Source organism: Astatotilapia calliptera, chromosome 14, assembly GCF_964374335.1.
Source record: "Astatotilapia calliptera chromosome 14, fAstCal68.1, whole genome shotgun sequence".
In the NCBI taxonomy this organism is placed as follows: Eukaryota; Metazoa; Chordata; class Actinopteri; order Cichliformes; family Cichlidae; genus Astatotilapia; species Astatotilapia calliptera.
The window spans coordinates 8,953,746-8,978,302 of NC_137435.1; the positions used below are offsets into that span (position 1 = coordinate 8,953,746).

The 24,557-nt window shown below is 36.9% G+C and overlaps 1 protein-coding gene across 2 annotated transcripts; it reads left to right on the plus strand.

Annotated features, from left to right (window-relative positions):
• Positions 1-2,292: 2,292 nt before the first annotated feature.
• postnb (periostin, osteoblast specific factor b) lies at positions 2,293-14,246 on the plus strand. Of its 2 annotated transcripts, XM_026192838.2 has the most exons (21): positions 2,293-2,456; positions 2,859-2,957; positions 5,994-6,058; positions 6,258-6,415; positions 6,494-6,658; positions 6,738-6,884; positions 7,081-7,222; positions 7,940-8,152; positions 8,284-8,418; positions 9,077-9,225; positions 9,370-9,506; positions 9,696-9,826; positions 9,934-10,064; positions 10,381-10,483; positions 10,580-10,647; positions 10,937-10,982; positions 11,885-12,061; positions 12,135-12,182; positions 12,498-12,572; positions 12,665-12,703; positions 13,665-14,246. In XM_026192838.2, exons 1-21 carry the CDS (start codon positions 2,338-2,340, stop codon positions 13,691-13,693), a joined length of 2,376 nt encoding a protein of 791 aa, XP_026048623.1. In that variant the 5' UTR covers positions 2,293-2,337; the 3' UTR covers positions 13,694-14,246. The 2 variants fall into 2 exon arrangements, with proteins under 2 accessions (XP_026048623.1, XP_026048624.1); XM_026192839.2 differs by lacking the exon at positions 12,665-12,703.
• Positions 14,247-24,557: the final 10,311 nt, after the last annotated feature.

Below are 24,557 nucleotides of genomic sequence, written 5' to 3' on the forward strand. Positions count from 1 at the left end.
CCCTGCTATCTTTAGAAACCAATCAACAAAGTGTTTGGGTCTTTGTACTATATCTGAAAAGCTCACTCAGTTAAGATTGCTGTTGCACCTTTTCCTTTAATTTCCACTTAAAAGTAAAACGAGAGGAGCCCGTACTTGGGATCAAGACTTACTTTATTCTTTGTGGCACATGAAATGTTTGTGTCGGTGCCAGCGTGTGTGTCAAGGACTGATTCAGAGAGAGCGTGCTCTGATTCAAAGTGCAAAAGCCACACTGCATTTGATTATCACTGCAACGAGTGTGTGGCGATTCCATTATCTCTCACTGGCTGTTTAATAGGATGATGGGACTGCATAGTAACTGTATTTCAATGTTTTGGATTTTAGAGGATTAAGGGGCTTTCTAAATGCATTAAATAAAGGTGATAAGAAGCTTGGGCCTTCAAACTGTCACTTTTTAAATGTGATTGGCTGATTTTTTCATTTCAGGCTTACAACTTGAAAATACAAAGTCAGTCCACTGATGTTCAGCTCCAGATGTCTGTCTGTTTGCTTTTCTTTGCCATCCTCCCTTTCTAACCCCTCAACCAGTCACAGCAGATGGCTACCTCACCCCGAACAGGGTTCTTCCAGAGGTCTCGTTCTGTTAAGACTGAGCTCTTTTTTCCTAAGTGCTTGCTAAAAGGGGAACTTTTAGAGAGAGCTTTTCTCTCTAATATTTACCTACATCTTTACCTACAATATGAAGCTCACTAAGATAACTGCAGTTTTGAACTGATGTTACATAAATAAAACTAAACTGAGTCAATGTCTGCACGGTATTGGGTCTTAGGGTCTTTAAAAAAAAAATCCGCTGACTTGGCTGGTTAAGACAATCTTTTCCTTATCCTATTTAGAGCATCTGGTTAAAACCAGATTGGTTTCACAACATGTGCCAAACAGAACTCTATAACTAAAACCTTTGGTTACGGTACAAATAACAATTACAATTCCAGAACTGTTGATATTTGCAAAGTGAAAACAAATAATGATCATTAACCAGCACCATGAGTAATTTAGCTTATTAATAGTCAAGAGAGCTGCAACTTTTGGAAATAACAAAAGATGACATATACATTGCTTTCATATGCTTAGCACATGGGTTCCTGCTGTTCATCTTCAAGATACAGCCTGTTATCATTTCCTTGTAACAGTTGTGGGATTTTACATTTTCCACATCTGAGACATTTCCCAGACAATCGTTTCCTGTGCTCTGTATATGTGAAGTTGTTTTTAAGACGCTTCTGTTAACATGCCAGTGCAAGTTTCCTGTTGTCCTGTTACTACTTGTGTTACAGCACTTAAGTGTTGCCCCAAGACTCCATTCTTTGTAGCCTTAAAAAATACCACGGCTCCACTATGAAAACATCTGACAAGTGAATAGTAGGTGCAAAGACCTGAAAACAAGAGCTGAACTTCAAAGACTACAAAAATAGTTTTCTGCTAAACAGGAAGATACTTTCAGATACTTCTGTATCTCAATATTTACTCCTCCTCGAATGTAAAAGTAATCATGGGCAATATTATCCATGTCCAACAGCACTGTGAGCCTCGGTGCTTGTACTCCCACAGCCACAAGGTGGAGCAAATAGCATTCTGAAAGATTTACACATTCCTAGTTCTGGAATTTGTTCAGAGCAGAGATTATGTAATGTCCCTTTGTTTGTACTCCAAATAAAGGACACTTTTATAGGCAAAATACATTTGAACTATTCATCCCAAGTATCCCATCTGTTCAATATCTATATCTATCATGCATCACTCAGCTTCAAAGCACTAGACACAAACTGAAATATTTTGCATCTGTGCACTGAGAATGTGTGCTGAGCCTTCAAATCTTCGTTTGAATCAGTGTGCAGATGCAATACAACACAACAGATTTTTAGATACAACTTTTTCCATAAAGTGAAAGCATAAACTCATAAAGGGACTTTTAGAATCACTCTTATATGGCTAAAACATGTTTATGGAAATTATTTTGTGGCAAATGTGCACATTCAAATTTAGACAAGGAATCAAAAAGGTTAATTTGAAAAAATGGTAAAACTGCTAACAATCAAAAATTGTCTCGCTATTTTAAAAATGCTTTTCCTTGATCAGTTAATATAGAAAAAAAGATTGCAATCCTTGATTATAAATGGTAAAGCCCAGTGTATGTTTTAAGTCATATGGGTTTTTTTTTTAAGTGCTGGGTGGTCCATGCATGTACAAAAAAAATTGCCATCCTCCTAGGGTGGGTGAGACTTGTGGAATATAAACTCCTGCTCTCCGTCTGCTCCCACTACTCTGGGTCTGGGTGGGCTAGCGAAGGAATCAGGGATGAAGCTCCTTTTTGTGGTTGCCTGTGCACTTTTTGTGCTCTGTACATTTGATAATGCTGACTCCTCAGCTTATGACAAAATTGTTGCCCACAGCAGAATCAGAGCCAGAAAAGAAGGGTAAGCTCATCTATATATATTGTTTTGCTCTTTTTTGTGCATGCATGAACATTGAACAGTTGTTATCATTTTTGCACATTTGTATATTGTACAACTCTATAAGTTCCAACTATTTCAACAATATTAATTGTGTATTGTTTTTGAAGGGTATCTAAAATCTTGCATTTCACTTAGGACATGTTTAATCCAGCATGTGTCGTTATCACTATTCATATTTAACTGTCTGGCTTCAAAAGCAGCAGTAGTATTTGCCAAATAATTATTCATGCTTGACGGCCTGATGTCTTATCCATCTGGGCTGTTAAATAATCCTTTACACGTGAATAATTTCATAGATTCCTACTGATGTTTTACTTGCTGACTAATTCTTCATCACATTTTTTGGTATAAATTCTCATTTAGACCCAATGTCTGCGCCCTCCAGCAAGTCATGGGAACCAAGAAGAAATACTTTAGCACTTGCCGTAACTGGTACAGAGGGTCCATCTGTGGAAAGAAAGCGTGAGTGCTTGTTTTGTGTATCCAACAGGAAAAACTGTACCTCCAGTTCAAACAAATACATTCACTCAGCAGTTATGTGGGCTTACTGTTCTCTTTATTTTCTTTTCCCATTTCTTCTACTCCACCCCCACCCCACTCCCTCACCCCACCCCCTCCAACATGCGCATGCAAACACACACACACACACACACACACACACACACACACACACACACACACACACACACACACACACATCACCCCCTGCCCTCATTTTTCATGGAAACTCGGATGTTTCCACAGAGATAGACATCTGTTATCTTACTTTGAATTACATTACCACTTAAAATGAAAAACACATTTATAGATCCAGCCTTTAAACTCTTTCTTTAGAAAACAGTCCAGTTTGATCCTAAACTAAAAGTTAGGGTTCTCATAACTTGAGCAGTCGGTTGATGTTGGATGCCACAGTGGTGAACCACTGATTCCAGGATATGATGTGGCTGCAAAATGTTGACTGTATTCTTGAATGGAAAAGCGTTTAGCTCAGCCATTATAAGAAACCTCTTTATTGGTTTTATTCCAGCAATCTCAGCAGTTTTAGTTTAAACATGAATCAAGTTTGTGGCTATTAACAGACCCTTTTACTCTTTTTCTTCCTGTCACACACATATACATACATACATACAACACTCACACTGAGTTTGCCCTCAGCGCTTGACTGAGTCATGCTTTGCACTCTAAATAGGCTCAGTTCTTCATGATGAATACCCTCTGCTCACTGAAATCGGCAAATGATAAGGTTGAAAACAGTCAAAATATTGTGTTTTAGCGGAAGTCTGACAAGAAACTATATAATCAATGAAAAGTTGGATGGGCTAAAGCTGCAGTTAAAGCTGACTGATTTACTCATTTAAACCTGTTACAGTCTTCTAAATTAAATAAGTCAACTTCAGTTTGAGTTAGACTTTTCTCCCATAGAAGAGAACTAGATAATCTGGTCGAATATAAATAAATTGAGCTTCTTCTTTTTTTAAAGTACGAGTTATATGATTGAGGAGGCCAAGTCTCCTGGATCCATTAACTGCATCCAATTTTATTACCTTCTCCAACCAAGCCTGTTGCTCCTCCCATCATTCCTCCTACCCTGTCTTCCATAAATCCCCCAGATGTTAGTAGTCCTCCAGCATTAGAGCAAAACATTTATGTCAGTTATAACTTTCAGAAGTGCTTTATTAAAACTGCAAAATGATTTTGTTTACCAGCTCTAAATTTTGCTTGTAGGTGAGAACATGTGCGTTTTAAGCTAAAATATCACCAGTGCCTTTTGTGATCATTTGAAGAACTTCAGGGTAACTAGCTCACCAAGATAATCAAAGACAGTGAGACCTGAATAGAACTTTTCCATTTATGGCAGTTGGTGCTCAGCCTAACTTTATCTAGCCAGTCAAAGTGTTTGTCTTCACCCTCTGAGAGAATATTCTCTGCCAGAGCAGGTCCGCCTCTAAAGAAGCTTTATATTAACAAACCTTCAGAATCCAGGCTAAAAAAATTTTGGTGGGTTTAATTGAAATTACGCTTCATGGACGATACAAAACGACAAAGTTTTGTGTCGTCCATGAAGTACTTACAGTACTTTTGAAGAGATGCTGATAAATCAAAAGTTTCCAATTCCGTAGCCAGACACATTTCCACAGTGTGGGAAAGCAATGTTACGAGGGTTTTGCTGACTCTGCCTCAATGGGGCTCGTGTGATCTCATCCCAATCCCTGCAACTCTGATGCAGACCAAGAAGCATGGGTCTGTTGGCTGAAACATAATAATCAGATAAGAGCAACAGTAAAGTAAAGTCCAGACTATAAATCATCATCTTACATGCAATTCATCTTGTCACCATGTTGTATAATGTTTCTCACATGTATCCCTTAAAAGCCATAAAACTTGTGTAAATTCAGTCTTTATTGTCTAAACTTGCCTAAACTGTTCTAAACTATTAATGGCAGATTTGACATGCATTTGTCACAGGAATACTGTTGATAGAAATGAACTGCTAAACTTTTGTACTTTAACATCCTTTTTCCTTTAGTTTATTTTTCTTGTATTTGGAATCAGTATATGCATTGCCAAAAGCAATACTACTTGTTACTATAAACTAACTGCCATGACTTGGAAAAGAAGCAGTTTTCCTACTGTTAGTGTTTATTTTTTCTGACAATTAAAACTGGGCAGTTTACCTCAATAATCTCCCCTGCCAACTCTTGGTGCATATGGCATTGTTTATTCCTCATAGCTATGTCTCTGATGTTTTCATCATCTTGGGAGTCTTTTTACTGTTGAATACTCATTAGGTATTTGCGGTAAAGTAGATATATTCAAATGACCAGTTTTCCCACAGGAAGAGATAATCCTATAGCTTCAGCATGGTCGAACCTGCTGATGTAAGACATCTTTTATGTTGTGCAGCTGCACTTTGAATTTTACTGGTCTTTTCAGGCTATGATCTCAGGCATTTTGGAGAACATGCCGCTGCTCTTCATATGTGTGTCCAACAGCAAATAAAAATGTGTCAAAACATAAATCAAAATGACTATTCTCTCAGTATGAAAGTCTGTTTCAAAAACGTGTATGCTGGCGTCCAGATTAGCTAAACTAAGTCCATCAAATCCATTTTTTATGTTAACCAACATTTTGTAATCTCAGATATAATTACTGATCAGACTTTCAAGACAGACATCTTAATATAAATGTCACATAGAGTTCAGACTAATTCTGTAGCTTAAAAGAGGAGGCCTTGGTGATATAAATCTACTACTGTAATGCTAGCATGAACACAATTAGGTTTTGGCAAAAGTCTTTGGATCACATGGTCTGTTTGGGTAATGCAGAGAATAATGGGTTACATCTGGAAACACTGAAGAAAACAGAAAATCACAGAATGATGATTCAACTAAAAACATAGCAGCAAGAAAAATTACTTTCTTGCATGTATTATTATGACTGGTATCTCAAACATATGTGCAAATCCATATTTTTGATGTGTGTGTTTTTTTCCTGCAGGACTGTGATTTATGAGTGCTGCCCAGGGTATATGAAAATGGATGGCATGCTTGGCTGCCCTGCAGGTATGGCCTGTACTGTTTTGTAGAACAGTTGTAGAACAGCTGTGTTTTAGCTTTGAGATCAGACCAAATAAACTAGAAGCAAGTGCCACAGCATATTGTTGACACGTTTTTTTCCAATCGATCAGTTCAAAGATTGTGTCTTATTTCTGTTTTCAAAAACAACGCTCGACCCTTATTGTGATTTTTTTTTCTTTCTTAGTTGCCCCGATTGACCACGTGTATGGCAGTTTGTCTATAGTGAAGGCCTCATCAACCCAAAACTACGCTGACATTTCCAAGCTAAGACCTGAGATTGAGGGACCAGGATCTTTCACCTTCTTTGCTCCCAGCAATGAGGCTTGGGATAATTTGGATACGGTGAGTCAGTGCAAAACAAAAAGCTCTGGAAGATCTCCATCTTTGAGATTTTAACAACTAATTTTTTTCATCTAACAGACAGTGAGGGATGCGCTGGTCAGCAACGTCAATATTGAACTATACAACGCTCTTCATTATCATATGGTCAACAAGCGCCTCCTGACCAAAGACTTAAAGAATGGAATAAAAGTCACCTCCATGTACAATGACCTTGATCTCCATATTAACCATTACTCCAATGGGGTGTGTACTCAGTGTTATTTTAACATGTTACATTAACCATTTGTCAGGGGTATTACACTGAAACAGATGTCGTGTACAGATAGTGACTGTGAACTGCGCCAGGATCATCTACGCCAACCAGATCGCCACAAATGGAGTCGTGCATGTCATCGACCGCGTCATCAGTACTATTGGAAACACTATTCAAGATGTCATTGAAGTTAACGATGACTTGACAACCCTGAGTGTGAGTACAAGCTTTGGTAGGAGAAAAATGATTAACAACTAAAACTGCAAACCCTGCTGTTAAAGACTTATTGATGTAATACAAGACACTTACAATTACTATTATACAATTATAATGTGAATATTTTCTTTGTATGCTGCTTTGCAGTATAATGAAGTTCACTAAATATAATATTGATGGTGAAATAATCTTCTAGGATCTATTTCAAAATTCTGAGCTTTTGGAGAAACTGGGTCAGCCAGGACATTACACTCTTTTTGCCCCGACCAATGAAGCCTTTGAGCAGCTCGGCATCGATGTGCTGGAAAGAATTCAGAGTGACAAGCAGGCCCTCAAAGGTAAATCAGACTTCTTCAAAGGCTTATTTTTAGTGTTAAGTTAATTGAAGCAGAACGATGTTTACTGATGGAAGTACTGGAAAAGAAATGTAGTGGTTGCTGGGAGTATGGTTGCGCATTGAGCTTCTTCCAATTCAAAACAGATGAAGCCACAATAGATCTGGAGCTTATTTAGCTTTAAAAGCTAACTTGAACCAAAAAAAAACTTTCTTCTTTCAAGCCAAGCATTAAATTGTGAGTTTGAAAACATATGATGTAACACATAATTTGACATTTTTATGGCCTTTTTTTTTTTACTGCTATATGTATCTTCATAAAATATACTCGTATAATTATCAGTAATATTTGTTGTTGTTTAAAGTGTTGAGATATACATTGTGATTTCTTAAAGAATCAGAATTCAGAATTTCTAAAAGGCCTTCAAGGTAATTATCAATCTAAGCACCAAGAGATAGTAAAAAGTTGTACTTCATCTGTATTTCCTCATGTATATTTGCTGTGCCGTGCTCAGATCAGAACAGTTCCCCACACTAGAGGACCACTGGGATCTAAAGGATATGCAGGTTTCTTGGATATAACCTCCTTGACTTTGGTATAACAAAGGAAAAAACATTAATGTCCCAGTGTATCAGACAAACATCTACTTACACAACTAAATCATATATTAACTCAAATATTTTAGTTATTTATTTATTTATTTATTTATTGTTGTTTCAGCTCTTCTGTCTTTCCACCTCCTGGACTCAATCCAGTGCTCTGAGGGTATCCTGGCTGGCACCTCTTATGAGACACTGGAGGGCAACAACATTGAAATTGGCTGTGATGGCGAAAGCTTGACAGTCAATGGCATTAAAATGGTGCGTCAGAAGGACATTGTCACCACCAATGGTGTCATCCACATTATTGACAAAGCACTTGTTCCAGACTCAGGTTAGAGCACCTCTTTGCTTCCTATTCAGGCATGCCTTGTTTATTACACAATATGTATATCGAAGAATATGTAAATATTTTTTCTATAGTTCATATTCTAAAACCGTCAGGATTTCCTTTACCTCTTTAAGCTAAGCAGGTAATGGAACTGTTGGGAAGTTCCCAGTCAACCTTCAGTGACATGGTGTCTGAGCTGGGCCTTTCTAGTGGCATGAGATCAGATGCAGAGTACACTTTACTGGCTCCATTCAACAGTGTCTTTAGTGGTGAGTCATATACTCCTCATTATACCGCTTGCACTTCCTCTCTTATCCACTCGGCAGGTGGCAATGTCGATTTTTTAAAAATGCTTCATGGAATTCATGCAAAATCTTAATGTCATATGTGGAAAAAGTAGCCGCTATGCTTCTCATGTTTTAAGAAACAATTAATTGTTGTCAGCTAGGGAAAAATTGTATCTTATTTATATTGATAATCTTTTGTCAGTGGATGTAAAGAATTCCACAATAAGAAAATCTAAAAGTGACTGTTATCAATTAATGTTGTCACATTTATTCTGTGCATTTATCTATTTATTGTCTATCTTGACATAAGACACGTCCAAGAAAATCAGGAAAACTGTGACAGATGATGATATTTCTTGCTCAATCCATAAACATTCCCTCTGTCTGTCTGTGAACATGGACCTACAGAGCATTTATCGTCATTTGTAGGACACTATTTGTGGTTTATCTGCAGAACTGCCAGGTCAATGAGTACAGAGTCGACTTTGGTCAAAATATGTCTGTTACTGCTTTAGGGTAATGGTAGTCAAAGTAGTAAGAATACAGTTTTTTGAAGCCAGTGCTTTAAATGTAAATGTATTTTTTTCCTGGTGTAATTAATTTTAAATGAGAATCATAAAACTGTTTCTTTCCTCTGCAGATGAAATAATGTCCATGGATCAGGACTTACTCAAAATTATCCTGGAGAACCACATCTTGAAGAATAAGATTGTTCTGGGACAGCTGTACAATGGCCAGCAGCTGGAGACCATCGGAGGGAAACTTCTTCGGGTCTTCATCTATCGTTCAGTGAGTACTCTTCTCTAAAGATTTGCCCAGTAGTTATAGCTGGAGGCCATTAAAGACTTGTTATAGGCAATAGCCTCAATCAATCTTCAAATCTTTGAGATTTCAAGTTTATTCTCTTTTATTCAACTTGTTTCACATCTGCAGGCTGTGTGCATCGAGAATTCCTGCCTGATACGAGGCAGTAAAGAAGGAAGCAATGGGGCCCTTCATCTCATGAGGACTCTGTTGAAACCTGCAGAAAAAACTATGTACGAGATTCTGACAGAAAACGGAGGGTTCAAGTAAGTACAATGGTAATATAAATGGACTGTGGTCTTAAAAACCAGTATAATACTCAAACCACATCTTGACAATCATTACATTAAATCCACATGGCACATATGGGAATGGGAAAGTGCTGTTGCTGCAATATGTCATCCCTTAGAGGCGTCTACAACAGCCAAGTTACAGTTTTCTTCTCTGCTCTTTAGGATCTTTTTGTCTCTGATGGAAGCTGCTGGCTTGACTGACGTGCTTCGACAGGAGGGAGGCTTTACTCTGTTTGCCCCAAGCGACAAGGCTTTTGCAGGTTTAAGTGAAAGAGACATGGCTGTGTTGAAGAGTAAGTTTACAAGACATTTTTGTCTATTTATTTGTTGGGCAGTAAAAGTCTAGTTAGAAATGCAAAATACAATAATAGCTTATGTGTGTGTCTTTGCTTTATTTCAGAGGACATAAATGCACTCAGAACCATCCTTCTGTATCACATCAATAATGGTATCTTCATTGGCGGTGGTTTGGAGCCTGGGGTGACAAACCTTCTCAAGTCCCTCCAGGGCAGCAACCTTAAAATTGTAGTTGTAGGTATTTTGTGCATCCAGATGGAAACTATATATCTTAATCTATTAAACCTTATACTTCAGATAAATCCCTTTTTTTTCTTTTTCTTTTTTAAATTTAATCGTAAAGAGTTAAGTATTCAGTAAAACTGTTTTATATGGTAGTGTTCATGAATATTGTCTGATTAAAAGTCACTTTGAAACTCAGTGACTCCAGTAAGCTAATGATATTTAATGTGGGACAGAGATTATTCTTCATATTTTAGTATGTGGTTTCATTCACACCCAACACTTTGTGGTTTTCTTGTCTGTAACTGTTTGAAATGGTTGTCCTTAGGCAAACAACACTGTGAAGGTTAATTCTGTTCAAGTCCCTGAGGCTGATATGATGGCCACAAATGGAGTCATTCACTTTGTCAACAAGCTGTTGTATCCTGAAGGTAAAACTTTCATCCAGTTATTGTCTTATAAATCTGCCAAGAAACGTGATAACTGTAAATACCTAATTGCGGTCAACGCCCTGTGCTGTCTTGTAGAAATCCCTATTGGATCCCAGGAACTCCAGATGGTTCTGACGAAGCTCATCTCTTATATTCAATTTAAGGTTAATTTGTTTTTTGTTTTTAAAGTTCCCGAGATGTTGGGTTGGGTCTAGTTTGCAGTTTTTTTATTCTTTATTTAAGTCGTAACAAAATTGTTATAATTCCATGTAAAGTATAAGAAATAGAACATACAATGAAGATTATGCTAGTGGTTATTTTAGTAAAATGGTTCTGATTGAACATTATTGTTGTTAATTATTTATATTTTTCAGCTGAGCTGAGCAATTATATGCTTTATTATGCAGCATAGACATTTAATATGCTTTAACAATTGTATTTACTTTTTTACAGTACATTTCTGGATTCAGATATCAGGAAATTCCCCTTACATTTTTGAGTAAGTAGTTTGCATGTTTCACTGTCATTAATAACTCTGTATTTCCTGTTGTTATTATAGAGGACTGTCACTTGTGTCATTCAGGAAAGTATAGTAATGGTGATTAAAGAATATCAACATCATTTGATTCCTAATCAGTGAAGTATGACCAGTTATATTTAATAAAACTGTTGCAAGCACAAAACTGAGGAATTTCAAAAGACCAGTGGAAAAAAATAAAAACAATATATTCCTCATCTAATGACAACCGTAATATTTGATTATGACTGCTGATCTAGCTACCACATTCTGCTAACTGTTCAATGCCCCATCCTGAGGCACTCACACAATACCTGTCAATGCCTGAGAAGAAAAAAAAAACATTAGGCAGTTAGCTAAGATTAGCATTCATTAATCCATTGACATTTCTTCTTTCCACTTGCCATAAATTGTTTGGTATCACTCCATTTCCATTAAGGTAGTCAAGATGGTGAACAGTGAGGGCAGGGAGGGTACAGTGTACATTAAAAACTATGGGAATCTTTATGAGATTACCAACCAGGAATTCACAGTGCACTTTATGTAGCCAAACTTGTCAGTTTACATGCAGTCATGCACTGAAAGCTAGTTAATTACAAATTTTGAAACACAGTATTTAGATATCACTGACATAATAGTCACATGTATTTAAAATAAAGCTGTGCTAAAGCAAATCATAAAGCTGTAGAAAATTATAACACAATTGTATTAGTAGATATCCTTTGATTAGGAATCGCCTTTTCTTTCATGGAAATTTTTCACTGAAACTATTTTTTGTGTGTGTTGGCTGTACAGAAGTTGATCAGTATACAATGCTGTGCACTCTTGATTTCAGTGTAGTAAAACATGGCTTCTTTGCTTTTTTACACTTCCTGGGGTAAAAGAAGTGACGAGGGTCATTCAAAGGGAACCCATCAAAAAAACGGTTACCAGGGTGATTGAAAAGCAGAAACCCATCCAAAAGGTTACCAGGGTGATTGAAACGCAGAACCCCGTCCAAAAGGTTACCAGGGTGATTGAAAGGCAGAACCCCGTCCAAAAGGTTACCAGGGTTGTCTCTGGTAAGTATTTCTTAAGTGTAAAACACAATCATATGACTTGATATTAAGAACTCACAAATGTTGTTGTTTCCAGGGCCTCAATACTCAGTCAGCACTGGTACCAGCAACATTGATCTGGAAGGTCAGTGAAATGCTTTGGAAACTTAAAAATAAGGATTGTTTGTGTGATTATTAATTAATAATATTAATAAATTATTGTTAGATTTGATTTTAGATAAGATTAGAGCTCTCTGAATTTAGCTATCACAAATAAAATAATATAGAATATAATAAAGATAATTTATACACACATCATAGGTGACTTTTAAATACATATAATAGACTTTAAATCTTATTAAACAGTATTTAGTTAGAATTTATGTGTTATTACGCTTATCTGATATTTTTTGCCAAATATTCTAGCATCACTTTAAAGATACTTTCATTTTTCCATCAGGAGTCGATCTTTCAGAAGTTTCCACCATTGAAGCGAGCGATCTTGACACATCAAGGCTTACCAAAATAATCCAAAGTGAGTTTTTTTTTCCAAGTCTCTAGGAAGTGGAAAGCAGGAAAAGAATTCATAAATAATGTGTGATTTGTGTGTTTGTTTTGCCTTTATAGAAGGCAGTTCCAGAGGAAATAATCCCAGAAGAGTTATAGGTAAAAAATAAAGAAAGAAAGAAGAAGAAGAAGGAAAAAGAAATAGAAAGAAAGACAGAAAGAAATGAGACCTGGAATTGTAATTAATGCAGCACAGTGTGAGATAGTTTAGACTGTCACTTTAAGACTTTGGCTTCAATTATGCTCCATTCTCTTCCTGTACCATATGTCCAACACATCCCTGCAATCACTTTGGTACCTACAGGAATAGCTTGACATTTTGGGAAATCTGCTTACACTACTCACTCTTTGTTGAGAGTTTGATAAGAAAACTGATACCACTCTCATTTATGGATTGAGAGGGCCAGCAGCCCATTAGCTTAGTTTAACACAGACAGAAGAGATGGCTGGCAATCACACTGTAATGCCAAAAAAATATAGTCCTGCACAAAGCCTTCTGTAAAACCACGTGCTGTTTCAGAATACCGATTTTTTATAGATTAAACAGATGACAAATCATTAACTGGTGCTGGTACAGACCCAGGCTAGTTATTTCCGGGTTTGTGCTTAGTTAAGCCAGCTGCTATAGCTTCATTTTTGTCTTGTGCATACAGTAATGGTATCAGTCTTCTCATCTAACTTTCAACAAGAAAGATGCAAATACAATTCCCCAAAAATCAACATTCCTTTATTCCAGCTGCAGTCTCTTTGCTCATCTGCTGTCATGCTTGCTGCCACAATGCTCTCCTCAAAAGCTATGCAGAAATGTGTCGCTTCAGTGGCTGTTATACAACATTTTGTGAGACCCACATCCAGTCAGCATCCATCTGTATAGTTTCTGAGACTATACACTTCCCAAGAGGGGAAGTCATCATCATCACTCCTGCTCCATGTGCTTGATGTTTCCATCTGGGCAGTGATGAGAGTTTGGATGCCAAACTTCAGCACAGTATATCTTTTAGACTTCGACAACAATCTAATCCACATGGCTGACAAATATTTATTTTTCTCTTTTTTCCAGCTGGCAGCAGGAGGAGGGGAAGGGACTGAGCACAAGCCGATGAGAACACCTCCTGGCTAAAAGCCGAAAGAGACGTCAAACCCAGATTTTAAAGTTGGTGTTTTAATACAAGGGCTGTGCCTAAAATTCATACTGTAATAGGTATACCTGACAAAAAAAACTACTCTCATAAACACTTTAATGGTGCTTTGAATGTATATAAAGCAAGTTCACATGAATATTTCAGCATGATTTTAAATACACAGAAAGTCAAAGCAGCTATAGGATAGTCTGAATGCATTCATTCATTAGATTTACAATAAAATACTTCAATTTTGAGCTTCTCTATGACTTTGCTTAACGCAAAGAGGTTAAAAGCTGCCTGAAAATTTTCAAAATCTAAGCATGATAAAGATAAAAAAATAAAATAAAAAAAAAAACATGTTTTCTGACTTTAACTGTATTTTTTTTCTCTGTATATTGTTTAAATTGTAATGTAAATTTGTCTCTCTCTCTATCATTTGGAATGATGTAGCTGAATGCTTTTGGCTTTGCCTTCTATTTTCCAAACATCTTCCAATAAAAAGCTTTTGTTGAGATAAATATGCCTGTTTGAACAGGGCATTAGTGGAGATTGTGTCATTTTGAAGTCTTTGCAAAATTCTTAAATGGTAAGTTTTGTTTCATTGAGATGTTAAAACTAAATTTGTGCTTGGAAAAAAATTCTTTACTCCACAAAAGTTTGACCATAAAATTAAAGTGAAAACAGTACACAAATAACATAACTTTTTTTAAGTATGCTAATTCTGCTTTTGTTAGCCTGTTAAATGTTTAACATTATGATGGTCCTACTCAGAGAAAAATGTATAGCTTTGAAAATGTTTTGCCACTTGATATAGGATTTTATCTAGTGAGTAACTGCAAGCTTCTTTTGTTATTTTAATTTTATAATGTGCCAGCTGTTTTCAATGAGTGACATATCCAGACACAGGACCAACAGATTAGCACCTTTATTAGAGTCATGCTCCTCTATATGCTTGTATTATGGCAGTATGGGTAGCAGCATTTCTTCTACCAAAATTTGATTGTTGTTCAGCTTTAATGCTTTTCATACATTTTGGAAATGCTACTAAGCAGTGATTTCAAAAATATTTACACAAATTATGCCATAATGTAATGTACTCAATTATAGCCATTTGATGGCGTTTTTCACATTTGTGACTGTTGCTGACCCTTTGCCAAATTAACTTTATTAAATGTGAGATTGCCTGTGGATGTGTGCTTTATATTTACTTAACTTTTCCAGTATTTTTTCGAAAATATTTTGCTCACTATAAATTCATAGTAGTATTTTTTTGGTAAATGGCCTGTATTTATATAGCGCTTTACTAGTCCCTAAGGACCCCAAAGCGCTTTACATATCCAGCCATCCATTTTAGTTTAATAGTGACCTAAAAGAGGGTTTAAAAGAGTTGTAAAGTCAGTCCAACTCATTGGAAACAGAACTGTAGATACCAAAACCTATGAGTCATTCCTTTCAGTGGTTTAGCCATGCATCTGCCAGTTTAAAAGGATCCAGGCAGTTTGGATTCTGTACAAAATAAACATCAAAATTGGTTTAAAAAATAACTGCATTATCCTCATTTTCAAGAAGAGTCAACTGCCTTTACTCATAAAAAAAAAAGTCTAACTAAAAAACTACAAATAATTTATGAAAACTACAAAATATGATGAAAAAATAAATTGTAACATTGGCATCAATTGCAAATTACTTACATTTCATTTCAAAATGCATTGCCGAATTTCATTTGTCAAAAGAATATGTAAGTAACATGTGTTTTTTTATGTGTGAATGCAGCTGAGATACTTCCCTGAGGTTACAGGGACATTATGTTTGCTGTTATGTACAGATATTTGGGTCAGCACCAGCTTCTGCATTATTGTTTCATGAGAAAAATTCCTCAGTGCAGTTTATGGCTTCTTGGATACACTAAAACGGTTTAAAACCTCAAGCAGCCAAGAAACTTTTGCAACACACAAAACAGACATGGCAAAATATAAAACGTTTTGTTTTTTTTCTTATCTGTTATTTCACATCAGAAATCATTTACAGGAATCGTCAACAAGCTTTGGTGATCCAGGCAGCTGGTTCACATGGGCTGATATGATGAAATCATACAAATAATCAGTGTTTTGCCATTTATATGTTGTTTTCCCCAAAACATCCCTAATGACAGCCCACGTGACGCATCACAACTGCTCATGCAGTCAGTAGCTTGTGGAAAATCAAAAATAATATTTGTCTACCAAGCAAAGAAGCACAAATAATATCTTAGTATTTTCTGTAGAGCGAGACCTGCACCATATGGCCTAAAACCTGCTCACATCTGTACTCTGTGGCTGTTTTAACAAGTAATGAACTGTCAAAAGCTCAATTGCATTGAAGTAGAACTGTGAGGCAACTTTTTATACCTCTAATTATAGATGACAGGTTTCATTACTGAATATTTGACAGGATTGCTTGCACTATAGAAGCTGCTCACTTGTGTCGGCTTGCTACATTTTTCTTACCTAATAGAAATTAAACACATTTTTATTTCACATTGTTGATGCTGTTTCTTTCAGCATATTGAAAGAAATACAAAGCACCTTCATTTTCTGTTTGATAAGTTTGTGTTATTTACAAAGGGATTAAAACTGAATGTCTCAAATTCAGCAGTGCTGAAACATACCTCTGCAGCACATTTTAGGTACCGTGTGGGATTATGTTGATATTATCTTCATGGATTTCAGCCATAAAAAAGAAACCATTTATTTTTTACATGTAAAATAAAAAACATTAAAAAAACATTTTATCTATTTCTATTTTATCTAGAAAGTGTAACCTACAGTAACATGCAAACCTAGCTACAGATAAAGTTTAATACATTCTGCAGTCAGACTCACAATGGGCACTATTTTATACATTTACAACTTCTTCTGAAAACATCTGGTGCGGGATCATGTTACTTTTCCATTTGCCTTGTGATTTTCCATGCTCTCTTCAGCAGCAATCTACCAATCAATTATTTGGTCATTTATAAGACCGTTCTTGTCAATAACAACAGTCTCCAATTTCACTTGACTTAGTACAACAGTTTCCACTGCTCATCACCAAAAAGCAACTGTCTTCTCATCTATAAACAAAACAACAGAGTCGGCAAATGCATGTGCAGCATCCCTTTAATAAGCTTTCAGACACTTGTACCTAGTTTTGTTGTGTTGACTTTTATCAGATTCTCCTAATAACATGGGTCATCTGTGCTTGAAATAAACCAGCATTTGAAGGTGCATCAGGCTACAAATTTTGAACACCATTTTTAAACTTTTTTCTTTTTCCGTTGTTTAAAAGTTTTTTCTTTAGCTGTTATTATCATATTTTACTTTACTAATCAGGGCTTATCGATTTTTAATGATCGCAGAACTGCAGAGACATTAGTATTTAAGATGTAACAATAATACAATGAAATGTATATGACAAACCCTATCTGACCAATAAATGTAGAATCTAATGGAAAGTTTCTCTCAGTTTTAACTGATCCCCATCAGCCACTCTACCAAAATAACACTCCAGTCCAGCAAATGTGCATATCAGAGGTTGCCTGGATGCAGCTGCATGAAAGCAGCACTGGCTCCAACAAGCTGTCATATTTCTGGAACACTGGATGTGTTTGATGAAGTTCAACTGCAGCCCCATCGTGTATAGACTTGGCCCTCACAAAGTACAATTTAAAGGTATTCACATGAGATTCCGAGTACAGGTGAGCATTATGTACAAAATACAATCATAGTTTCTTCATTGTGTTTTGCATTTTATTTTATTTTTACCTTGTATGGTCACAAAACTAAGACTATTAAGCCCAACAGCAATGTAGGTCATCTAAGGCTTAGCGCACAGTGACTTATTTTCCATCTCTGCGGTATATTTCATAAAGAAAAGCAGATTCAGAAGTTACATAATCATTCATTCTCTGACAGACAACCAGGAATAATTGCCAAAACAACATAAATTGAGCACAGTTATAATTTTCTGTAAATTTAAATCAGACGGTTTTTTGAGAATCTTTTTCCAAGAGTTTTATTTGCTCTCTTGCTTCACAAGATAGTGTTTTTCTCAAAATGTATGTTACATAAGTATGCTTTTGAGAACTTCCAAACCCACATGTCTTTAATTAGAACATAGTTTTAATTGTCCATAAATTTAAAAACAAAAACAGCTTTAATTTACACAACAACATAGTTATCAGTGTTAATGACATTTCGATGGATCCAATCTTATATTCATGTCTGTTCACAAGCAGATTGTGTTTGATGATGAATGCCAAGGTTTCACATAATACCCTGTCTGGCCAAAAGATGCATGAGAATAACATTATAGTACATTGTAAAAGAACAGATTTCACATAGAATGAACACTTGAAACTTCCATAAATGCCATTGTTTTGTTTCTTTCTCCCCACTTTAATGTAATTCAGCTGCAAGAGTCAGTTCTAAAAGCTTTATCTGCTCATAATTAAATAGCAGACATGCACAGACTAATGAACATAGTTGAATATGTACCACAAGACTTTTAACAATTGGATTCTTAAAGATTTTTTTAAAGAACTAAATACATTTTAAGAGCTAAGTAATAATGTTAATAAGAAAAAGCCCACAAAAAAGTTTGATATAACTACATCAAATATCAGATGTATAACTATAAGGTAAGGCTATGGTAATGCTAAATGTCCACAAAATCGGGATATTTATTAAGTGCAAAGCAGTAGCTATTTAAATTGTATAACATGAGTTCAAGGAAATATTGTTTCTGGGGAATTACTCATGTTACTAAGGGTGTGCTTTGAAATGTTAAAACTGGATACAAAATGGGCCAATGTCATTCCAAATAGCAACATAGTTTTTCACTTGGCCCAAAGACATTGCACTTTTGAACTGAATGAGGAAAAATCTGGCACTGAACACTCACAGATGTCTTGGTTAAAGAAATCCCCTCGAATATAATTACACAAATCTCTTTACACAGAGGCAATAACATTAGAATTTGGCTACAGATGCACCATATACGCACTATACCTGCTTTTATATTTTATTACTGCAAAACACTGCAGTAAAGAGAAAGACTTTAGAAAACTTGAATAAAACATAAAAAAGCAATAAAGGCATAAAAAATTGTCGCCACTGTGGTATCACTCAGTTTTGAGTTTGGCAGTTTGGCTGAAAAGTGTTGATTGCTGTTATCGTTGTTGTCATTTTTAAAGGACATTGACATATGGTAAGATGACAGCTCTCTTGCGGATAAGAAAGAGATCTAAAGAGACTCATAAAAACTGCATAAAACATTAACAAAAACACAGCTACCTGCTCTTGATGATGCATACATATCAAGCTGCCTGCAGAAAGTAGACTGAAAGCTAAAGGCTACAACTCAACATGCCTATCATCTGTTTAAATGCTTGCCCTCAGGCAAATGTTCTAGGTCCAAAGCAAGCACTACACAATCAAGAAATATTTTTTATGCCAAATTCATCTGGGAACTCTGACATCAAACAAAATAAATCAATAACACGCAATAACATGTCAATCTAAACCTGGTGCAATACTATTCATTTTTAATTCTATACAAATTTTGGTACACAATTGCAATATTTTTAAGAAACAACTCTGACCAGTTTCACTTTCTTAAGCACATCTGAATGTCTACCTGTGTATGTATGTATGTGTATTTTTTAAAATAAGATATCTGTATGTACCTAAGTTCTGTTTCTCAGTAGTTCTATCAATAGTTCTAACTAGCTAGCTTGATTTGCAAGGTATACCCATAATCCATTAGATGCTAAGTCAGATGCTAATTCAGGCTAGCAAAAACAGGCTTAAACAAAAATTCAGGTTACTTACCAGAAAATCTGAACAGCCAGCTCTTTGGAGCTTCTCTCAGTACAGCTGAAGACTATCCACAAAATAATTCTCAACTGTTTAATATTACTGGCATGTAAATTGATCCTGAAAGGTGAAAAGCAAGCGGCAACTGGTTGCACAGAAGTCTGGAAAAACAGCCTTTGGTTCCCTTGCTCTATAATCTCAATACTGACCAGAAAATCATAAACTACTGCTGACTTTTTTGGTATTAGTCCCTAATATTAAATTTTATTGAAGATATCACAAGTAAAAACAGATGCAGTCAAATTAGCCAACATGATAGCAGCTGCTGCACAATAAACTGTAGTACCAGCAATAACTAGTGACCAGGCCTTACAGTCATAGGGGAGAAGGGTAACATCTCCTGGGTCTAGGAGCGGCTTGCCCCTCTGTTTGGGGAGTGTGACTGTCTGTGCAGTGTCTATTTGTGTCTGTCTACACGTTGGGTGAGTGCCGAGTATTTGGTTGTGTATATGGGGGTGGGAATGCACCCCTGTTCGTCTGTGTCTATATGTCAGGTTGGGTCTTAGACTCAACCTCTCTGGGTACATCTCAGGCCCTCCTAAGTATGGAGGCCTATCTCCCCTCACCACACTCCCTGCCAGCGGCTGATGCCCTCAGACGTTGGTGTGTTGGTGGTTCTTGTCGACTGGGGCTGGGCGCTCATGTATGTACTGGCTCACTCCTGGTGGCCGATTGGCGGGGCCTGGGGCCTGTGGCCCGGCTGGGCCCCTTCCGGGGGTTGGGGTGCCCTCAGGCCTCTGGCCTCTGGGCCTGAAGCTCGGTCCTCTCTGGCACAGCTGGCTGCCGGCAGAGCCCGCGGGCACACCACTGCAACCCCCTCTGGCCTCTGCTCTGTAGCTGCTAAGTGACCTCTCGTTTGGGGCTCTACTCAGCTCTTCCCAGGAGGGTGGCACGGTTCCCCCCCTTTTGGTGGTCCTCCTCGGGTCCTCGTACTCTGGGGCCTCTGGATGTCTGGGGCCTGGATCTCCTCCATACCTGCTTCATACCCTGGTGGACGGGGCTATGGCTCCCTACACTCCCTAGCAGATCGTTACATGGAGAAACCATTGGAATACAAGCATGCTGATTCACACAGGTATGCACACAGGTGTACACACGGGTGTTCACAGACACGGACTACACCTTTCTTGGCTGCTGCCTCAGAGCACATCGTGCGCTGTCTATCTTGCGTGCTGCACAATAGCGTTTAATATTTAGTATCTACTGTTATACTGCTAGTTAGTTTAGTGATGGTGCTGTATTTATTACGTTGCTCTTTTTTTTTTTGTTTGCTTTCTCTTCTGTTTTTTTTCTCCATACAGGTGATCCAGGTGTTTTGTTTGTTTTTCTTTCTTTCTTCCCCCCTTTCTCACCATCTCTTCTCCCCTCTGTTTTTCTTTCTCTCCCTCTCTTTCTTTCATTCTTTCTCAATGTCCTATACCCCAGTCATGTCTGTCCCATTTGTAGCAACCAGAAATAAAATAAATACATAATTATAATAAAGGTCAATCAAAAGGTCAATCAAATGGACCAATATGGCAAGGCCATGATGATCCACTTGGTAAAATAAATCCGCTTGGCATCTTTCTTGGCCTTAAGACAACAATTCTGATGGCTAAAGATCCAAACGGGACACAAAAAAAAAGAAAAAAAGAAGAAAAAAAGAAGCAATAGCTCACTTCAAAAATAAGTGACATTTATGGTACTGGATTAAAGACCTAAATCACATAATAGAGGTATTTGATGCTTGACAAAATACAGTTGTGTCTGAATGACATGTCTTTCTTGTTTTTTTCTTCTTTTTTTTTCTTTTTTAAAAATGTTGCCTCTTTACACAACCACAGTGGATTTTAAATGGCAGTCAAGATTAGACTGAAGTGAAAACTTCCAGCTTTATTCAAGGATTTGTATTAACTGATGTGACTGCATATAATAACTGACTGGAAGCGACTTCGCAGTGTAAATGGATAATGACCCACAAATATACTGGAAAAGTTTCTCAAGGCAAAGAAGGCAATGCCAAAGATTTCAACCCAGCAGGTCATAATCTATAGTTACTCAAGACACAACTGAAGGTAGACATCTACGAAACAGCAACAGCTGGAGATGAAGTGAAGTCCTAAGAAAGCATCTCAAAAGAGAAATCATTAGATTTTTGCCCATGGATTCTGGACTGGACTGGACTTATATTTGTTTGTCCAATTAATTTTGAGCCTTTGAAAATGAGGGACATAAAAATGGATGTAATTGCTAAACAATAAATTGAAATGAAACTGAAAGTCTGCTTGTCAGGCGCATCTTGGCTTTTTGATTTATAATACACTGTGGTGGTATATGGAGACCAACTGAGAAAATATTGTTGTTGTTAAAAAATGTATGGGCTTAACTATATAAGAAATGGTCTTCAGTTCAGTGGTCTGTAACTATACTACTTTTTCAAAAATCTTTCTAGTTAGCGAGACAGATATTATATTTTATGCACATTTTGGTTGTTTTCATTGTTTTCATTATGCCTTAATCAGTTTCATGTGCGTGACTGAATATTTATAGTAGAATTACTAACTGGGCATGCAAATCATTGTAATGATTAGGTGGCAATTAGACAACCTGAGGATATACAAGTATTTCACACACAAAAACACACACAGTTCCTTGGAATTGCAAATTTTTTTTTTTTTTTTTTTTTTTTTTTTTTTGGAATTGCAAATTAAGTGTGTTTATGGGCAGTTCATTTTGTCCTATTCAGAGAAAAATCTGGATTTTTTTTTTCTAAATTTCAATGCAGTTCACTTAATAATGTAATAATGTAATAAATGTTTTTCAGAGATGTTGTTGTGACATTCATAGATTCTTTTAGCACTGAATTGGCATTTAGTATCTACACGTGAAAAAGAAAAAGTAAAACAAAACTTTTTGACTAGTTTGACCAAAGGCAGCTGTAATCTCATGGGGTTTTTTTTTCCCCCAAATGTCATAGTTGGCTTTGTGCACAAGGATCAAAAGAATGAACCACTTTCTGCATATTTTATCCAACACTGGCAGGTGGACACAGGAGATCTGGTAAACAAGAACTCTGACATCCGGTGATTAGTTTATTCTCTTCGTTTTACTGAAACATCACTGAAAAACGTTGTCAGTACATTTTGTTTCTGGAGGGGTTTCAGCAGTGCATGAACTCACTATACATTTGACCTTGTTCACTGTTTCTGATTTACAACCTGGCAGCAGACCTGAGGATATTCATCATTCTTCTTCAAAGCAGCTCATCACATTGAAGTCCAGCACCTTTCATTACCTGGGCCAACCCAAATATTGTGAAATGCCCTAGTTTTCATGAGCTTTGGCTTGCAGAAGAGCTTCCATGCATGATAAAATAAGGATATTAACTCTTTCATACTGACTACATTGTGAATGGGATAACACTTTTAGCCTATACTGTACAATAGGAAATTTTACATTTCCCAAAATTAAAAGGAATGGTCTTTCCTCCATGTAACACTAAGCATCGTTTCTGTATTTTTGGAACCTACAAACCTAGGGACAGTGTGAACTTACAAACACATTAAAATGTTTTATATTGCTACTTTAAATACCAAGAACAAATTGTCTTAATAGAAGTTTATAAAATCTGTTATGACTGATGCTACAATTGTGTTTTCCTGTGGAACAGAAGCTCTAAACACTGCACAGCTGTTTAACACTCTTTGTTTTATTTCTCTTGGCGTTAGTGACAGCTTTGAGCTTTAAGCCTTTGCTGCTATGAGGCAAACTCAAAATGCAGACTATATGGTAAATGGCCTGCATTTGTATAGCGCTTTTCTAGTCCATAGGACCCCAAAGCGCTTTACACTACATTCAGTCATTCACCCATTCACACACTGGCGATAGCAAGCTACATTGTAGCCACAGCTGCCCTGGGGCGCACTGACAGAGGCGAGGCTGCCGGACACAGGCGCCACCGGGCCCTCTGACCACTACCAGTAGGCAAACACGGGGTTAGTATCTTGCCCAAGGATATTTGGCATGCAGCCAGGGTGCAGCCTGGGATCGAACCACCGACCTTCTGATTAGTGGCTGACCTGCTCTGCCACCTGAGCTACAGCCACTATAACCCTGACCAGGTTTGCACGGTGATCTTGAGATCTTAAAGTACAACAAATTAAGATACCATTCAACAATAATACAATACCTCCTTCCAGACTGTATTTTGGATTGGATTATATTAGACGCTTGACCAAAAATTCCTGAACCCACTTTGAATGCTATCAGTGCATTGCATGGGCATTTAAGATAAGGATGAAATTTAATGTGTAAAGATGATAATATTTTATTTAGTTCAGATTAGTCCGTGATGTCTCCAAATTTTCTTACTTCGTTTCTATTTTATGCATTTTTTATGATGCAAAATATGCATTTTCTCTGGCATGCTATGATGAGGAATCCTCCCAAAAAATCCTGCATTCAGATCCACATATGAATTTACTCCAAAAGTTAATGACTTCCAAGATCATCATTGAATGCAAATAATGGGATTAAGCATTCCCCAGTGATAACTCAAACCAGTGGAACTTTTTTAGAAATCCATGCTAAACATTAACTGTGTGATGATGCCAGGTTTATCGTGTCTTGGACTTGGTACTTAAAATTCATTAATGAAACTAGGGTTGAAACTTTGATAAAAACTTCATTTAGCATGCCCATAACTGGAGGAAATGCAGGATTCTGTATGCTAGGAGGTTACTTAATTTACAAACATTACATATAGGAGTTATCCTTGTGTGGCCAGTAATAGGAGTGTAAAGGCACTATTTCACTCTTTTCCGTCATTAGCTTTTGACCAACAGCTCTCCCCTCCCCCAGCAGTTCCTGAGAGTCATGAGCGACGTCGATGGGATTCCCTGTGCTTTTGTGGTCCAGATTTTCAGTCTGTTATTTCCTCTCTGCTCAGTGGTAGCG

Coding starts and splice junctions, on each gene's coding strand:
- postnb (XM_026192838.2), top strand. CDS start 2,338: ATGAAGCTCCTTTTTGTGGTTGCCTGTGCACTTTTTGTGCTCTGTACA. Junction 6,659..6,737: donor TTAACCATTACTCCAATGGG/GTGTGTACTCAG, acceptor TGTCGTGTACAG/ATAGTGACTGTGAACTGCGC. Junction 9,827..9,933: donor AGACATGGCTGTGTTGAAGA/GTAAGTTTACAA, acceptor GCTTTATTTCAG/AGGACATAAATGCACTCAGA.